General features: G+C 34.6%; 1 protein-coding gene across 4 annotated transcripts in view; it reads left to right on the top strand.

Annotated features, from left to right (window-relative positions):
• The window catches only part of KIF6 (kinesin family member 6), a 154,467-nt gene that overhangs the window by 57,269 nt on the left and 78,244 nt on the right, over positions 1 to 18,954 (top strand). For all 4 annotated transcript variants that reach the window (XM_066178437.1, XM_066178435.1, XM_066178436.1 and 1 more), the window contains 3 exons: positions 3,760 to 3,865; positions 4,730 to 4,856; positions 6,874 to 7,086. In XM_066178437.1, coding sequence (XP_066034534.1) covers positions 3,760 to 3,865; positions 4,730 to 4,856; positions 6,874 to 7,086 — 446 coding nt within the window. The remainder of the gene's footprint in view (positions 1 to 3,759; positions 3,866 to 4,729; positions 4,857 to 6,873; positions 7,087 to 18,954) is intronic.

Below are 18,954 nucleotides of genomic sequence, written 5' to 3'. Positions count from 1 at the left end.
GCTATTTTGGCTCTCCTTTATTTCCAAAAAGGTTTTTCTCACTGTCTCTCTGATGGAGGATGAATACAGCCTGTGCATGGTGTTGACCAGAAGGAATGTGTTGGACTTGTTATTGTAGATGCCCTATATGAATTTCATAAATCTTTTGCAGCCTTTTTTATATAATTCTGTGCTCTAGTTTTCATATATTCCATATATTTGATTTTATGGAGTATTTAGAGATAAGTAGTAAACTGATTTAGTCAGGAATATGAGAAGTAAAAGGTTATTTAACCTGTAAATGCTGTTGTCGTTTGTTTCTGTGCCATCTAGAAAACAGATATACCTTGTCTAATACAGGAAAAAGTAAATGTACAGTAAGGTAAAGTAAATAAACAGTAAATGTACAGTAAATGTACAGAATTCCTTTTTTATGCTTATTATCATCTGTATTTTTTCCCTTGCCCTGTGATTCTTTATTGTCTCCTTGATTAATCTTGTGAATGTTTCTGGAACTGGAGTAACATTGTCTTTTTTTAGTTTGTAAAACTGAAGATCAGAACTCTGTGAATTCATATGTTGTTTTGACAGTCTTTGAGCTGATAAATCACTTAAATGAGAGATAGTTCAGTTTACTAAGGTCTACTCATTGAGAAGAGGATCTTCAAGTATGTCTGTATTGCATTGCTTATTTTGTACCTTTGTTTAGTGCTTCAGTTTTCTGGAAGAACTCCCAGAATATCCAGAATGTTGTGTTGCCAAACTCTGTATTTATTTTAGGAAGAGTTCTGGTGTTTTTTACTGAGAGAGTGAGGGAGGCAGTGATTTCTTTTGCTAGTACTCATGGAGATTTCCATGGCTGGTTTTCTTTTTTTTTTTTTCTTTCTTTTTCTTTTTTTTTTTTTTTTTTAATCCATAGAGTTTAGACTTGGATTGTCAGTTCCTTTTCTTGTTCTCATTCTTAATGATGAAATATTGAAAATTTATCTAAAAATACACTGACAATCCAGGGTTTCCTACAACTGAGAAGGAGGCTGAATTGGTTTATAACTTCAGATTTACACTGTGCTATTTCAGACTTGACTCAATCTTTTCATCCTCAGATCTCTTTTGGCTTCTATGTGCTACTTGGAAATCAAAAAATGAATTAGACTGTTGTGTTTTTTCAAGAATTCAAAAAAGTTAATGTAAGAGAGAGGAAATAGCAGTTTATATCTAGAACTACATCTTGTCTAATTTGTTAGACTTAACAAATGAACTTTGACTCTTGACTGGAATAATAATTTTAAAAAACAGAGAGTAATTTTTAAGCAATTACATATTTCCTATCTTTCTCTTGAAATATTGTCACATTATGGTAATAGTAATTAAACAAGTTAATGCAATTTATTTGATTCCCACAGCCAAAATCTGTTGTGATCGGAGTATTGGTAGATCCCTGGCAACGAGATAATCTTGGAAAGATTAAAATATCTCCTTCATAATTTCTAGTTCAAGATAAGGGCTCATTTTTATAGGTGACTTCATATAGTCAATCTAGACAGTATAATTATCAAAAAACATTTCTTGTTTCCTCTTACTTACTGAAACTAATAAGGTGCTTAAGATAGTGACAAATACTGACTTACTCTGTGTATGTGTAATCACAATCATATTCTCATTATTAGCATAAATGCCTCTTTTCCCACTGCTCACACAAATGCCTGCCTCCATGGATGATGGATTAATTCTCCTGCTCTTTGTGCGTAGTGTGTCTGGAGAGGGTAACTTTGTACTATTGGCTTTGTTCTGTTGTACTCTTAATGCTGTGAAAAATCATGTAGCATTAAGTAAAATTTTGGGCTCTTTTACTGACTAAATTTTGTTGTCTCTTCAGTTGAGAAGCAAGTCAAGGCCAATAATACTTCTGTAGCTAATATTTCTCTTTAAATATCCTCTCTTTCAAGCCCTCCACATGTACAGCTCACATTGACTTCAGTGAGTGTCCTATAAATTCAGAAGTTGAGAATTTTGGACATTTGATGACTAGAATAGGCAACATATGTGTCTTTTGTTATTTAACTGAAATGATGAAAATGGGAAAGCAGAGCTTGTCTGAAACTAACCCTCTTGTTGCCTTTTTCTTCTGTTTTGAGTATTGCCACTTAGCTATCTTGAGAGGAGATTAATGCCAGAACTTTCTGTTATGTTTTCCAATTTTCATCACAGTCTTGGCAGCTACTGATTTTCAGATATTTATCTCCTGAAAATAAAGTTGGAGGTTTTTTCTGATTGTTGTGCATCTCATTTTTTTACTCTTCAGCGGGGATTTCCTATTACTGTAATGCGAAGAATTTTCGTGAGAGAAGTCTTCAGAAGCAGGGAAATACCACAAAACATACTCTGGGCTCAGCGTTGGATGCTGAAATATTATAAAGCCTAAAATTTTTCTATCTGGTTACAACAAAGTGATTCTGATAATAAAATGGCAACAAGATTCCCAGTTCTGTAACTGAAGAGGATGAATGACTATGAAGTGACATTCAGAAAGCTTGCATATTAAGTGGGGAGCTGAACTAAACTAGTCCAAAAGAAACACTAGGCACAGAGATGAACTCTTGACCTTCTTGGGCAGTTGGGCGCTTGATGCACCTACCTTAGATTTCCTGGCTCAGGCTCAGAACTTAAGTTCATCTTCTGAGGATGATAACCTAAATAAACATATAAAGTTACAAAATTCTGCTTTAACGATCATATACCTGTCATTATTGCCCACCATTTGCCAATTAAATAATTGAAATAGCATTTGTCAGGAACCAGTAAGCCATAAAACTGAACCCAGTTCATGGAGTTTGAATTTGCACTTGCAGTTTCCCAGAAATATACCTTAGTAAGTGGGTTGAAAGTCTATGTTGGGCTTACAAATCTTCTTCCCTTTGTCTTGAGAATGAACTGCAATGCATCCTGAAACATGAAACCTGGAAAGATGGTGACAGCATGAAAAGGAAGTCTGACTCTATCTGTATAAATGTGGCATCCAGCCTAGGACATGGTATATTATGCCTGTGTAGGTTTCCAGTCTGATAATTTTAATTTTGTTTTGAAAAATAAAGAGGGTGCTTCTCTGTGCCAGATTGTCTTATGAAGACCAAACTATTGAAATAGTTGTTTCTCTGTAAGGAAGATTTGGTCAGTTGTTTGGAAAGAACACATTGCAAGAGAATAAAATGCTAATTGTATTTCATTCCTCAGAGGAAGAGCAGTAGATCTTTGAGAAATGTATAAATATATGCATTGAGTGATAATTTGCCTTACTTGGTGATTGGAGCAGGTAATTTATGCATGAAAGCTATGCTATCTGATGACTGTTGTAATTGAAAAAGAAGTAGACTTCTCTTTTGCACAAATAATCCTATGTAGTAACAAATCCCCTGCTCAAAACCTCTTAAAATCTAGTCTTCTGAGAGAGCAGGTTTTGTCTTTTCAATTATGAGATAGCAGAAGAGCAAAAGGTTACAAAATAAATGAGAAAAAGAAAAGAATACTTCTTAGATGCTTTTAGTTCTAGAGCAATTCCTTAGCCTGTGTCAGTGTGTTCAGATATGCAGTTGTAGAATCTTCAGTATCAAATCCAGGTTTAATTAATCAGAACAAAAGTACATTTCAAATGCATGGACCTTGAAGAAAAATAGTCTATTAATCTCACACAACTTGGTGCATATTATATTGTATTTGATGTGCCACTTTGCAGAGTTGTCTGATTGTGAAATTTTTTTCTTCTCTTAAAAATGTTATTTCCAGGTTGGATGAGTTAATTGACACGTTTCTCAAAGATAACGATCCTGATAGCTCTCTGGATGTTGGTGCTGACATGCGCAAGATCAAATATTGCTTCGTTCATATGAAGGTATTTTGTTTTTTTAAAGAGATGAAAGTGCAGCTGGCACTCTGAAAATAACTTGGAGACATTCATGGTTGAAAAGTGTTAAAGGAAATGCAATGCAGTGGAGAGGTACTGGAAAAGGGTGAAACAGTTGAACTTTAAAGTGCATGGGGAACTCATAGAAGATTTAAATTTAGCTAAGAAAATTCAGCAGCATTTTGTGGAATCATCAGCAAGGATCCAGGCATGCAGTAAACTGTAAGAGAGCACTAGAAGTTACTGGAATCAAGACAAGTTGTTTTTATATGGATAGATGTTCCCATCTGTATTTGCAGCATTACTGAGGCTTTATTTTGGGGAAATTATGTTGAAAGAGGTAAAAATGTAGATTAAAACCACTATATCCCTTCATCTGTTACACTAATTCTTCTGTAAGGTGTTGCAAGATTCTTCTGAATCATTGAGAAAACGAGATACACTTGCTAATTGTGAAATTATAGAACATAATACTTTTCTATATTTTGGGATATAGTTTTTTCAATTTAATAGTGTATACATCCCTGATCTTAATTTATTGTCCTTAAATAATAAGCTTTCAATTATATTTTTAGTACTGAAAGTTCTATGACACTAGAATACTGGAGTTTATTGTGTAGAAAGAGTAAAACAAACTGCACCCTTGCTAATGAAGACTAAAAAATACAATTTGTTTCATACTTGATACAATGGATATACTTTGACAGTAAACTGTGGCATGATTTTTTTTTCTGACAAGAGTATAGAAAGGTTTTACCTTTCTTACTATAGCTAGACTCTCTCACAATAGAATACAGAGCTGGATGAAAATTTAAAAGGGGTGTGATTTTTTTTGTTTGTTTCTCCTAATAGCAAATTATAAATCATCCAATGACTTCAGGTCAAAAACTGCTCTCACAAGACATCTCTGAAGAAAAAAACAGTAATGATGAACTGGAAAAACTGAAAGGACTTCTGCAACAAAGGGACAATGAAATCAGTATCCTTTGTGGTGAAAAAATATTATTTGGGTTTGAGATGATCTGACTTGCAACCATTTTTCTTTGTGTGAGAGGGGCTGTACTGGGTTAAAGGAAATACTCAATTCCCAGCTTTTGTATGACAGGACTTCTGCTTTGCACCTGCTTCTCTTTCCAGTTTTGCAAAAATCAAAATCCTGGATCCGAGCAGCATTTAGCTTTAGAATGGTCCAGCCAATAACCAACTATTATGGATCCAACCACACCTAAAACATTCTCCTCAAGCAAATTAAACTACTTTTTAGAGGGCAAAACTCTGATGCTATATAAAGACCAATCTATTACCTTACAAAGAATAGAATTTCCTCTGTGTGTTATTTTTAGCCAAACGAAGTGTTGCATTGGGGACTACTGGGCAATTTGCCCACAGAACAAATATAAAACTCATAATTTTAACATTTAAATTTAAAGCTTTTTGCACATAAAAGTGCTAAACTGCTCAGACGTGTTTTGTTCACTTAACTGTCTCACAGGAAACACGAGTAGCTGCACTGCATTGCGATGGGTGGGAGGTATTTTTAGCAGGTTGGCAGACCTGTGGGCTGGAAACTGCAGCCACTGCGACCCCAGATTTGTGGCTACTCAGTGGGGAAAGTTTGTAATACAGCAGAGAAATTAAAATATGGGGTTGTGGAATGTAAAGGTAACAGAGGTTTTTGACTTTTTTTAATAAAGAGCAAACTCAGTTGCATTCTTTGTGCTCAACAATTCCAGCTTAATTTTATATGTCAAATGAGAATAGCATTTTTCACTGGCATGTAACATGTTACCTGTCTGAACTGAGGTGACCGGAAGAGTTGCCTATTTCTGTTCTGTCACAGATTATAAGATTTTGTTTTTCCAAGGTGCAGTTTCAAATTGCTCTAGCTAAAACACTGACTAATTCCTTTCAAAAAATTCTTCCTTTTTTCAATGTAAATTTTAATATCTGAATTCCCAGAAACATTTCCTCCTGCAATAAATTATTTCATTAATATGAGAAAAAAAGTTAAAGATTTCTATCAAATGCACTTGTGCTCAACAGATTTATACAGCTTTTCTCACAGAAGTAAAAGGAAGAAACTTCTGTAAATCCATGTAAAAGTTAAATAGAAAGTATAAAGGAAGAGTTTGAAGACAAGACTGAAGGGAGTCTACGGTGGCTAAGTGACAGTACATCTTCACTAAAATATTAAATAACATGTCTAATGTGGTGAAGTGGTGGGTAGTATGGAAACTGTTGAATAAACTATGAGTTCCTTCTTGCCTACAGTAGCTAGAAGCTATCATAAAAACTGAATTAGAAACTGTTTTATTATTATTACCTACTCCAGTCAATAATATTCCCCAAAGACTACTTAGATTTTCTGCAGTTCATTAGGAAGATTAATTAGGATTAAAAAGAATAGCATATAAAAAAAAGTATATCACAGGGACTTCAGTGTTCCTAACTGAATGCATGCAGGATTTCCATTATATGTCTTCTATAGGCTGTAGACAAAATGTATTTATATCTAATATACTTCCAGTAAATTCACAATGTTACTGCAAGAAATTTCTTGAAGACTTTTTCTGAATTTTAGTAAACCTTTTGTGAAAGGCTTATAGATGGGATACACTTGCAAGGCTACCTGTAAATGAAGAGGTTTTCGCTTTTGTTTGCAAGTCTTTTTTGTTACAGAATTTAAAAAAATAAAAAAGGGACTACTCCAATGGCAATAAGATCCTGTTTTTCTGTAAATGCTTTTATCAGGAGTTGTTGGAATGGGATCAGCAGTTGTGATCAATGTGTGATTTTGTTGTTTTAGTAAGAATTAATCTGCTGTTTGGAAAAACTGAGGTGGATGAAAAGAATTGCAAAAAATATGCCCAATTTTAATTTCTCATTCACACATATGCTTCCATAATGTGAATTGTTTCACTTTGAAAAAAAAAAAGGCTTATGGACAAACAATGACACTTTAAAAAAAAAATTTATTGCCTTAATATATCTTGCAGATATTCTGGTAACTATGCTAAAAAAAGAAAAAAAGAAAGCACGAGATGCTCTTTCACAGCTTAAAGCCACCTCTGCTGCTTCTGCAGTCTTGGAGCAGTCTCATTCTATGAGCTTGGAAGAAAGTCAGAGTCCATCTAGATGTTTTAGTCTGAAAGAGGCAAAAGATTTCAGCTCTTCCATTCCCAGACTACCTCTTCTTTCCAGAACAACAGGTTAGTGTAATTAATTAAGTGAACAGATATTGGAGCATTCCAATATGATTAACAGTATATCCTTCAAATGTGAACCAAAACAAGGAAGCTTTATTCTCAGTACCAGTCACGTTGTGCTAATTCTATATCTGCAGATGCAAGGTTTTAAATTTAAAACCCTCTGAAGTGGTGATGGCTTTTCCAAATTGATATAAATACTCTATTGAACAGCCCCATGGAGCCATAGTATAAATTCAGTTGCAGGCCCTTGATTCTTTCAGTAAATTCACAGAAAAAAATGGGGGTTTGAGCATAATTCATTAAGAAATATAAGGAAATAATATTTTCCCCTGGAAGATCCATTTCAATTTATCTGTATAAGTGATACAAAAGGATTTATTTTGTGTTTAAATCATTGTAGAAGCAACTCAAACAATTGAAATAATGTTGACCAGTTAGCCTGGATCGCACAAGTAGGGCAGTTTTTATAGTGGTTATTTGAAAAGGGTTAAGTGTTGAGCATTGCAGTTTTCTTTCCTTACACCATTTAAGCTGGTTATTTATGAAAATAGGTAACAACATTCTTGCAAGCTGTTCATTTCAAAATCCACATTAAAAATACTTCCAATAACTGTTGATAGATTTTTCTTGCATGGTTTCACATTTTCTTCATTTTCTAGTTGAATTGTTTGAATAAAAAGATTTTTCAGTGTCACCAGGTTCTAGAAGTGCTAATGTTTTTGTTAGTAAAGAACATGCCTCTTCCTAGATTGTCACATAAGAGTTTTACATATTCATGATTTATATTTCTGTATACTTTTTATGCATCTTTCAACTAGCTGAAAGAAGAGTTTTCAGTGTGAAACTCAGACATGGCACTGGCAAGTAGAAACTTAGATTTTGCTAGAGTGCTAGTGGGAATGGAGTTCTTAAATGATTTATGTTTGGCAATTGTCCTCTAAAATTGCATTGTAATTGAACTAGTCAGTTGTCACACTTGTTATTTTGTTTAGTTGCTCAGCTACTGGGGAATTCCCTTTGCCTTCTACTTTTCCTATTTACCATGCTTCTTCTCATTTTATACAGAGAATTTATTGAATTTGGTGTCACAATAATATAAACTAAATATAATCACCTCCTTGTAACACAAAGCTTTTCATTACCTCAGAAATATGCTAGCAAATACCAGCTATATTTTATCAACAAATAGCTAGAATAATTACATCTTTTATACAATGCCACTTATTCTTCAGTGTTTAAAAAAACCCTCATAAGCAGTAGCAAATACTTGGTATTGATCAATGCATTCCCTTCTTGCAAACATTTGTGCAGGTATGTTCATAGGAGTTTTCTTTGAATCTAAAGTAGGAACCTGCATGTCAGCTCAAATTGGCTGGATTGTAGAACTTTATTGTCTGCATTCTGTGCTGGCCGGGCCAGGTTGGAGGGGGCCCTGAGCAGCCTGGTCTAGTGGAAGATGTCCCTGCTTCTGGACAGAGGGTTGGAACTCAGTTGTCTTCAAGGTCCCTTCCAACCCAAACTATTTTGTTGTCCTTTGCTAAGTTTGTTAAGGCATTGTTCTCACTTGAGCACAGAGCCTCATTTTTCATTTATTGAAAGCCTGGAAATTATGTTCATCATTATAAAATTATCCATCCATTTCAAAATCCACCTGAACTGTATATATATATTATATATATATAAATGCCACTTGGTCTATAGGCTTTAAGAATTCACTGAAAATTGTGAAAGGGCTTAGGCCTGAGCCAGGACCAAACTCCCAGGTAGATGCTTTAGTGTATTATTAAAGCTATTCTTCATCATTTAAACCCTTTGCATACTTTACATCATGTATGAAGTTTTCAATTTACAACATGAAGGCTATATGGTATGTTAATTATTTGAACAATCTAGCTTTCATTATTTAATTCTGTACCCTTAAACCTACCATCAGCCTGATTTAATGCAATATAGCATGATATTTCTAGTGTCTATAATGTGTTTTCCATTTTCTTATCTCATTTCCTTATCCTGAAAATTAAATTAGGAAATCAAAAGAAAGTATAGGAAAAAAATACTTAGTTTAAAAAAATAGTTGTTTGAACCTCTATCTAATAATTTCTTTTAAATATATCTATATATTTAGAACTGTACATTTATTTTGCAGTTGATTTATTGTGTAGCTGTAACATTTACTTGCCCGGAAACAGATCTTTACCATTTGGTGATAGAAGACAGAATAATATTCTTACCATTTTTTTCTGATATGATCTAGGACCATATCTACATTGGAAGATATGTGTAACTATGTTTCTTGTCTATCCTATCCAGACACTGCTTTAAGTAGGAGAAAGGCAGTCATACTATTTCACTGCTGATCTTGATGTAATAATCTGTGTTAACAGAAAATTTATCTTGATCTCATTACAGCAGTAAAACAATTCCTGGTCCAAATTTGTCCCACAGCAGGCTGACTTTGAAGCTAAATGAGTAGTAACTTCTACAATAGTAAATGTTTTTAAGGTACAGCTGTAATTTATCTCTTTTTAAGTCCATCTTGCATTGAATGTGTATGATCTTTTCAGAAGAAACTGAGTGAACATAATATGTCTTCAAAGGTTTGACATATGGTAGTATTTACCTTCCTGTACAGTCTGCCTTTTCCCACCACGTGTATGCCTGAAACTCTAAACAGAAGCCTTTAATGACCGTACAGACTTAAGGATTAACAAGGCCTAACCCCCAGATTTGATTTCCATGTAGGTTTTTGTGCAACATTATATTATATTATTGGCTGATAATACAAAGTTGTAAAGAGTTTATTCCATAGAATGATAGAAGGTTTTGGGTTATGTAAGGGTTCTTAAGAATCATCTAGTTTCAAACTTCCTGCCATGGACAGGAGTGCCACTCACTAGACCAGCTTGCTGAGGGCCCCATCCAAGCCGGCCTTGAACACTTCCAGAGATGGGAAGGTTCCACAACCTCTCTGGGCAACCTGTTCCAGTGCCTCACCAGCCTCTGAGTAAAGAATTTCTTCCTAACATCTATTCTAAACACACTGTCTTTCAGTTTAAAACCATTGCCCTTTATTTTCTCACTATCTGTCCATATAAAAAATCCCTTCTCCCTCCTTTGCTAAACCCCTTTAGGTAATGGAAGGACACCATGAGATCTCTCTGGATCCTTCTCTTCTCCATGTTGAGCAACCATAGCTCTCTTTGCCTGTGTCTGATTTAATGTTGAAAGGTACTTTTTCTGAACAGGTATGTCTTTAGCTCCTTGTTTGAATATCATTATCTGAAACAATGTCACTAGTAATGTTGAACAGGAGGTTTGATATACCACTGGAGACCTAACTAAGAACAACTGGAACTGGACGTGTGGATCATTGTTGTGTTTTGTATTGTGTTTTTCTCAGTTTGTGTCAGAGTCTGGATTAGGTCGTTCTTCTTAATAGCCACAGCAAAGAAATATGTAAATGAAGTGTCCTAGTAATGCCCTAGCTTTCTCTACTGATACTGGGCTACATAGCATTGAATTCTACATTAGTTAAAAATGATACCAGTTTACATGCAGTCAGATTTCTTTTTCTTGGATCCCAGAAGACTTCTTCTAGGAAGGAGTGGTAGGTAGACAGGCTTACCTGGAGGCAGTGGAAGGCTGCCTGCTGCTGTCATTTTGTCAAGTCAGATGGCATAAGACAGTGTACTTACAGTGAACAGACCAGAACTTGTTATCTTAGTCCAAGTATTACAGCATGAAAGAGTATATCTTGCCTTTTAATACCCATACTCCATCACAGAGAGCTCTAAATTATAAATCCATAACTACACGAGGAAGAGTGAGCAAAATAGTCTAACATAGTAGTTGCTGCTATTATTGCATCATAATATCTTTCATTAATCTGAAACACACATGACTGGCTATGAATTTAAGTTATGTTTTAGATGAACATTCCAGAAAATACAAAGATAAGTTATTGGCATAATAACCTGAACTTTACAAATGCTTCAACAATTCTGCTTTTAATATAATCATTTAGTTCATCGTAAAGTATCCAATGCAGCTTTAATTGTGTTAGTTATTTATACCTTCTAGAGATATAATTGTAGAACTACATGTAATCTTTCTTAGGAGTCGAGTCACTAAATTAGTAGTTTCAAGATAAATCAGAGAATGAATCTAGCAAAACAAAAAAAAAATCAGACTTCATCAGACAGTAGAGGGATAAATATTATGTTGTATTTTCATTTTATTGCATTATGTCACTACTTCTGTTCAGAGAAGTCTTATTTTGAAATCAGTCACTGATTTCAAAGGCTGCTTCCTGCCTCTTAGGATAATTCTGTCAGCATAAAAGACATATGATACAGTTTTTCCTCCTGCTAGATTTTTTTTCTCCTGAAATGTAAACAGTTTGGTTATCAGAAAACAGTGTAACTATTGTGGCATTTAAAGAATACAGTAAATCTTAGTAAGAGGTTCAAACGGTTGTATATGCTGATGGATTTGAGAGTGATTATTTTGCTCTCACAAAGGATTTTGTTAGGATCATGTTTTGACCAGTTTTAGCTATTTCTTTTTTCTTTCATTGAGGAGTTGTGAAGACTGAAGACAGTTTTCTGAGACTTTTGTGAAGGATTTACCTCCTGGGTATCCCACTCATGATTTAAGATCACTTTTTGCTTGACACTATGCAAACACCCATATAAAAAGTATTTCTGCTGAAGGGCTGACAAGCTGGCTTTGAAATGTAAGGTGAGAGATGGTTTCTATTAACAGATGATGCTTATGAATAGTGTGAAAGTAGTGATCATAACACACATACTGCTACATATCTGAAAGATAAAGATTTATCTTGTCTATTTTTTATATATATATGTAATAATTTGGGGAAAATGCTTCCTTCTATTGTTGAAAACCCACAGAAAGTTCCTAATGGAAAGGACTGACTGAGGTTTTCCATCAGAGTCTCTTCTATGCCTTTCAGTTCAGAAAAAAAAGGCCGGTCTCAAACCTTCAGAAAAATTAAACGCTTAGCAAACCCATATGTTTCTTGGAGAATTTTTTGTGTCCAGTAGTGCTTTGGGATATCTGGGGGCAGAGTCTTGGCACTGTGCTCATCACAGATCTTTTGTTAACAAATGCATGTAGTCATTTTATTGCTATTTGGCCAGTAAAAGAGCTCACTGATGCCTTTAAGGCACTGTTCAAAATTACTGTTGATCTTTCTCATTAGTCAGAAAAGAATGTTCTACATTTTCTGTTAAAGGTCCAGGAAAAGTATATATTCCATTTGCTCTCCAGCTGAACTTCTACCAGCTCCTAGTAAAATGTAGTGCATATTTCATTGCTACTGTTAAATCTTTGTAACAAGCTATTTAAAACAAGATGTGTTGTTTTGCTAATTCCTTAAGCATTAAATGTTTTCTATAATGTAGAGTGAGTATTTGCTACAATATATTTTTCATTATTGCCAAGTTTAAGGACCAAGCAGGAGGTATCAGACTGCACTGCTTGATTTAGTTATTTTAAAAAGTCTTCAAAATAAATTCAGCAAATGTTAACAGTCAGCATAAGCTTTGTTCAATTTGTTCAATCTGATAAGCTAAACAGAGTTATTTTTTGGTATTTCAAGTTACCAGATAAAACATGTATTGCTAGAGCTCAAATTTATGTCATAAGTATGAATGGCTGTCTATCATCAGTGAGACGTGTTTGTAGCATGTAGTCGTGGAAAATTTTTGTCATGTGCTGTTATACATTTTGGTATCTCTGTCTTAAAGATCACAGTTTTATTCCATTTTTAATCTTCTGACATGAACAAAAAGTAAGAATTAAAACTCAAAGTAGTTTCTAAAACAGAATTACCTTCTTTAAATGTACAGTGACTGCAATAAATACCAAACAGAGTAACTCTGTGAATTTATAGGAGACTCAGCTAGCTTCTGGGGCTTGCTCTTTGGTTTGTTTGGGTTGTTTTTTCGTTGGTTTTTTTTTTGTTTGTTTGTTTGGTTTTTTTCCCCAAATCTATTCTTCTATCTGTACTGCTTCCAAGAGCTTTATTTTGTTGGAATTCACAGTGAGTCCACTGTGACTTTTGCTTGAGTGAAGACTTTGAACTGAACTCACTGAGATTAGTGAACAGCAAAAAAAGAGCTGTGTTAAGAATTCTGAGACTCCAGAAACATCTCTGTAAGAAACAACAGATGATGTCATTCTTTGTGACAAAGAAATATAATTACATGTTATAGGATTTAAAGTGAGCTCTTACAATTGATATTCAGTGATAAAACCCTGTGTGTTACAATTTTTGTCATCTTAACTAAGTGTTTATAAATATGAACATAGGGTTATTTTTAGGAGGTGAAGCCCAGATTTTCTGCTTTGGAGCTTGGTCCCCATTTGCAACTTCAAAAGCAAATTTTGTAACTTGTAAGGATTTAATAAGAGTGAGGAGCAGATCATTACAGTACTTTCACTAATTTTTCAGAGACACTGGAACTTACTTATATATTGAAAATGTTGTTATGTAAAACAACTTACTGCTTCCATTAACAGCTTTTTCTTTCTCCACTTTTATTTGGTATTACAAAACATTTCTGTTTTTTCTAAGATTCTCATCATGTTGTTCTTTCCACTTCTCAAGTGGGAATCTCTTCTGATGTAGAACGTATGTTTGGAACTTGTTAAAGATGCTTTTGGCAGTTTTTACTGCCTTCCTCCTGAGTCTGTTTAGATGGGGAAACTTTCCAGTATTTTATGCCAGTTTACTGTTCTCTTATCCAGATTAGTCTGCTAAGTGTAACCTAGTGTTCCTTGGAAGTTCTTCGCTATTTCAAATCTTTTTTGGATTCCTGTTTCATTAGCCGTATTTTGGCTGTCTAAAAATACTATTGGATCCTTCAAACTAATGCCTTAAAGTTGTTTTGGGTTGTTTTTTTGTTGTTCTTTTTGGTGGCTGAAGCTCCTCAACTCTTGATATGTTAGAGATAAAATATGCTTCCGAAAGTTTCTGCGTGCTTGAAGGGTGATCAAATTCCTTTATATATTGACTGTCAGGTTTGGCAAATACCTCTGTTAAACTTCTTCCATATTATTGTTGTTATGAACGCCAGTCCTGAGAGACTACAGTGCCTTTTAACAGCGCCACTACATGCACATTATGTATGCGTGTGGATAATCAAAGTACTAGAAAGTTCTTCTATTAGCTTACCCTCTAGATATTTCTGTACAGAAATTACTAATTCTATAAATAATATAATAGTCTAGAGTTCTGTCTCTCTTTTGTTTGTGTATTTAACCTAAAAAATGCATTTTTTCATTCTGTTCAAGAAACAGGTATTTTCTTGAAACTCTAGTCTCAGCATATTTGAATATAAAACCAGAATAGAAAATATCGGAAATATTCCACAAATCCCTACCCTTTTTTTCTGATATTTGCAGTACATTTAAGCAAGTTAGGTTTCATACAAATGTTTCAGGCCAATTTCATGCTTCTGTTCCTGTACGATTTTTCCATTGGAGATTTGTATGCCCGTTGCCTCAGTGAAAATTGGCTCTTAAGTTTTGGATGCTTTCATTGAAAAAATCATTGCACAGTTCACTTACCTCTGATCCATTATCTTTTTGTCTCTTACACTTTTAACTTTGAAATATCTATTTAGTAACCGTGCCTTTGATTCATTAATTTTCAGCCCTGCTATAAGTTCAGAAAGATACTTTCAAAAAAATAACATTATGTCCACAGGTTACATTGTATTTAGGCTAATTTGAGAAAAATTAGACCATTATTGACATGGGTGGGAAAGAAAAGAATAACCACATTGTGAAGGGAAATGAGCTAACAACTACAAATGGAGTGATACTTGGTTTTCCACACTTATGCAGCAAGTTTGGTAGATTTTACTTCTAGATCTAGTAAAAGCTCTTGCTGATTTTCATTGCAGGGCTGGTCTTACAAATCTCTGGCTGAGGTGCTGTCCTGTAACCATCTACCAAGCTACACTGAAAACAGTCTTTGATCTATTTGTTCATAGTCAAGTAGCAGCTGGTCTAAGACTTCCTTAGGGCAATTTTGGCATTTGAAATGATTACACGGAGTTATACAAAGAGCTGAAGTTGTTCTTTGTAAACCTGTGCATATCAAAGATCCTTCATATGTAGGTAATTATGGCCATTTTCCTGTAGCAGAAGTTATGCGACTGAATAAATTGTTTAGCATTTGTAAGAATTTAGCAGTAATTCCAGCTCTTCTTCAAATCACTTGTATCTGACTTGAATGCAGTGAATGGTGGAATTGAGCATGGCAAAGTTCTACTTTTGTGTTCTATCACAGTGCACTCATGTTTAATCTTCTTAATAGTTTCTCTGTTTTCCATTTTTCCTGGTAATATTCTTCCTAGAGGTGAGTCATTTGGTGATGATTGAACAAAACATTTGCTGAAAGATTTTGTTGTTGTTGTTGCTGTTGGTAATAGTTCTCTGCTAAATACTCGCACAAATAACCCTATCATACTCTGAGCCTCTGCCTGATTTTCAGCATACGTTTACTAAACCCTCAATCAAATAAAAGTGAATTTCATCTTCCACTGTTTCCTAATCATCAAACCAGTGTCCAAGAATTTTCTGTAACCACTGTTCTCAGTCTTTTATTTTCTTGTGTCTTCAGTGTAAATATTTCAAGCCTTTTTATTTTGGTCACTTCATGGCCCTTGGAATGCCGCTGCATGTTCATGTTACTTAACTTGCTTATGGTTACTATCTTAGCTATTGTAATGTTTATTGTAACCCTGTAATTCCTTAAAATAAAGATCATCTCAGAAACAACATTCTGAAGTTCAGCTCTAGGCAAAATTAACACAGACATGTAATCTGAAAATCTCATGCTGTTAATATCGGATGTTGTGTTTGAAGGCTTCTGCAGTTTATTTTGTTATGCATATTATAATGTCACTTTTGCTTTCTGCTGCTATTTTAGGTTTTCTACTAACTAGATATGAAAGCCTTTGAGAATATCAGTTTATTATGCTGGAAGTCACAATAAACTTTCCTAAAAATCTAAATGGAGAGATTAACTTCTTTAATATTTATGCTATGTATTTGAAGCACAGATCTTATGAGGAGAGGCTGAGGAATATGAGGTTGTTTAGCCTGGAGAAAAGGAGGTTCTGGGTGGACCTTATTGCTCTCTACAACTACTTGAAAAGAGGTTGTAATGAGGTGGGGTCAACTGCTTCTCCCAGGTAAAAAGTTACAGAACAAGGGGAAATGCCCTCAAGTTGTGCCTGCAGAGGTTTAGTTTGTATATTAGAAAAAAATTTTACTCATAAAGGGTTGTAGAGCATAGGAACAAGCTGGCCAGGGGAGTGGTGGAGTTCTCATTCCTGGAAGTGTTCAGAAATTTTGTGGATACAGCAGTTGGACATAGTTCAGTAGTGAACATGGTGGTGGTGCTGGGTTGACAGTTCAAGCTGGAGATCTTGATCTTAGATGACCTTGGAGATCTTTTCCAGCTTTAACAATTTTATATATGTATGATTTACACTCTTTTTTGGAAGACACTGGTGTTTTTCGTCCTTATTTGTTAACAGAAATCAAACCAGTTTCTCCATATATATGTCTCAATAATACAGAGAATAAAAGAGGACATGTTCCTGCGTCACTGCCGAAACAGACAGCAGCACCACCTCCTGGGCATAAAAGTGCTGGAAATACCTGCATCTGTTCCAAAGCCAGATAATTTGCAGGAAGGGTAAAAACCCAGCATAAACTGCTGATTGATAACTTGTGGTTCAGTTTGAGTTTTTTTCTTGATTTCTGTTCTTAGTGTTTAGATGAAGTGCAAAAGCAGAAGATTTAATATTTCTTCCTGTTTTTATTTGCCCCCATAATTCTGTATATGTATGTGGGTAATTCCCTTCTGGTTTCTGATGTGTCATACACATATTTAAAATGATAAGTATTTAGACATTTATAGCTCAGTCTTTTACATGTTTGTTTTGTGGGTACTGCACCATATCAAAACATCCACATGGCTGAGGGAGGATGATTTAAGGTAAATAATCTCCCACTCTTATAGGGAATCCCCAGTTTGGGGACATAGCCTGTAAAGCTAAATTAATCAGAAAAAGGATAAGTGCTTAGAAAAATAGGTTCCGGGAAGTCATGAGGTTCATTGTATCATTGCATGACCAAACAGGATTTATTGTCAGGGCTTCTGTAAATAACTCTTGGTGCTTTGATCTCTGAAGAAGTACAGGTAGGCATGCTGTTAGTTCCCTATGATGTAAGTTGGACCTAATCATATGTCAAACACTCATGTAATTTTTTGATACTCTGTGAATTAGAGCTTTAATCTGTTTATCCTTACTGTTTGAAGAGGCAGTGTTCAGTCCAGAAAATTTCTTTCCCATGTCTAACTTCCCTTGTAAATCGTTTCAGGTTACTATCATGTATTGCTCTTAGATATGACTTTGAGTGATTTAATGGTAAATAAAACTGGATACAAAAATTAAGGTATTTTTCAAAGAAAAAAAAAAATCCCTGACAGGGATTTCAGAACTTTAGGATGGCCTGGAATGGATTTCAGTTACATTTTGAAATGTGGCCTGTTTGATTTTAATTAAAATTTTTGAAAAATGCTTCTTTGAGATTGGGATAATAATGAGGAATAACATTGCACTTCAATCCATAAAATTATTATGCATTATTATGGCAAAATGGGAAGAACTACTCAGAATGTACATTATTATTCTTGAAGAGAAAATTTTCCTGCAGTTTGTAATACAACTTGGGGGTATTTTAGACTGCAATAAATAAGCATGTTTTAATCTGTGACTGACAAGCACTGAATGAATAAAGCTTTTTCCAAAATGATTTTGCTACACCCTTCCATGCAGTTGTTGTCCTAGGTTTGATTCCTGCAGTGTACAGCTACAAATTTAAACTGGTTTGATATTGATTTTGGTATAAAAAGTATCTGCTTATTTGTTAAATAGAAAATATCTCTGCATCTATGTCATGTCACAGTTCTACAATATTTCTCTAATTAAGCCTTTGACCTAGAAGTGTCAGTCATTTGGGACCTGCCTTGTTAAAAACTCTGCTAGAAGTTGCATCTATTACAGAAGGGAAGATCTGTGGTCAGGCCATTGTTTCAGAAATGTCTTCACTGTTGGCATCCTCATGAGGTGCCCCAGAGTTTTCTTGTCTTCCACACTGTTAAAAGTCTGATTTTCTCCAGATTTTTAAAAAGACGGAATAGATTGAAGGGTGTCATCCATGAGAGGAGATGTACGTTTTTATATTCCTATGACTGAACTTGCTAACTGTAGCTCTTTATATTAAATCATTGAATTTATATTTAGGGGAAGAAAGCTTGGGTAAATTGAGTCATGTCATGAACTTTTTGAGTAAAATAAGTTTAATGCTGGATTGAAAATTTCTGTGATAATGTCTAAAACAGTGGAGGGGGATTGAAAGAGAAAATTGAAAAGACGATTGGTCTTTTATTCTCTCTTACATTCTGTTTCTGGGAGTTTTTATTTGAATGTCAGGAATCTTTTTGATCTGTTTAATGGAATAGATTAGGAGACCATGTGCTGATTACAAATAGAAAATGTGTTTCTGAATACTACTTTTGTCTTTCATGTGAAAATACTGTGGCTGCCAGGAAACTGTAGGAGGAGTAGACAGTTGAAGCAATTGATACTACAATAGTTATTGTACCTCACACTTGACTGTCTAACTCTGGGAGGAGAAAATTGATTTAGAAGGGGTAAAAAGGAAAGGGCAAGCATGGATTGGAGTTGACTTTTATAAACAGGATGGAAAAGAGCAAAAATTTTTGTGGCTTAGTATGTGTTCCTAATGAAGCTGTGAATG

The sequence above is a fragment of the Chamaea fasciata genome, unplaced genomic scaffold (assembly GCF_029207755.1).
Source record: "Chamaea fasciata isolate MVZ Bird 193981 ecotype frontalis unplaced genomic scaffold, bChaFas1.0.hap1 SCAF_3, whole genome shotgun sequence".
Taxonomy (NCBI): domain Eukaryota; kingdom Metazoa; phylum Chordata; class Aves; order Passeriformes; family Sylviidae; genus Chamaea; species Chamaea fasciata.
Note: the sequence above shows the minus strand (reverse complement) of the source record. Positions and strands in the feature narration are given on the sequence as shown.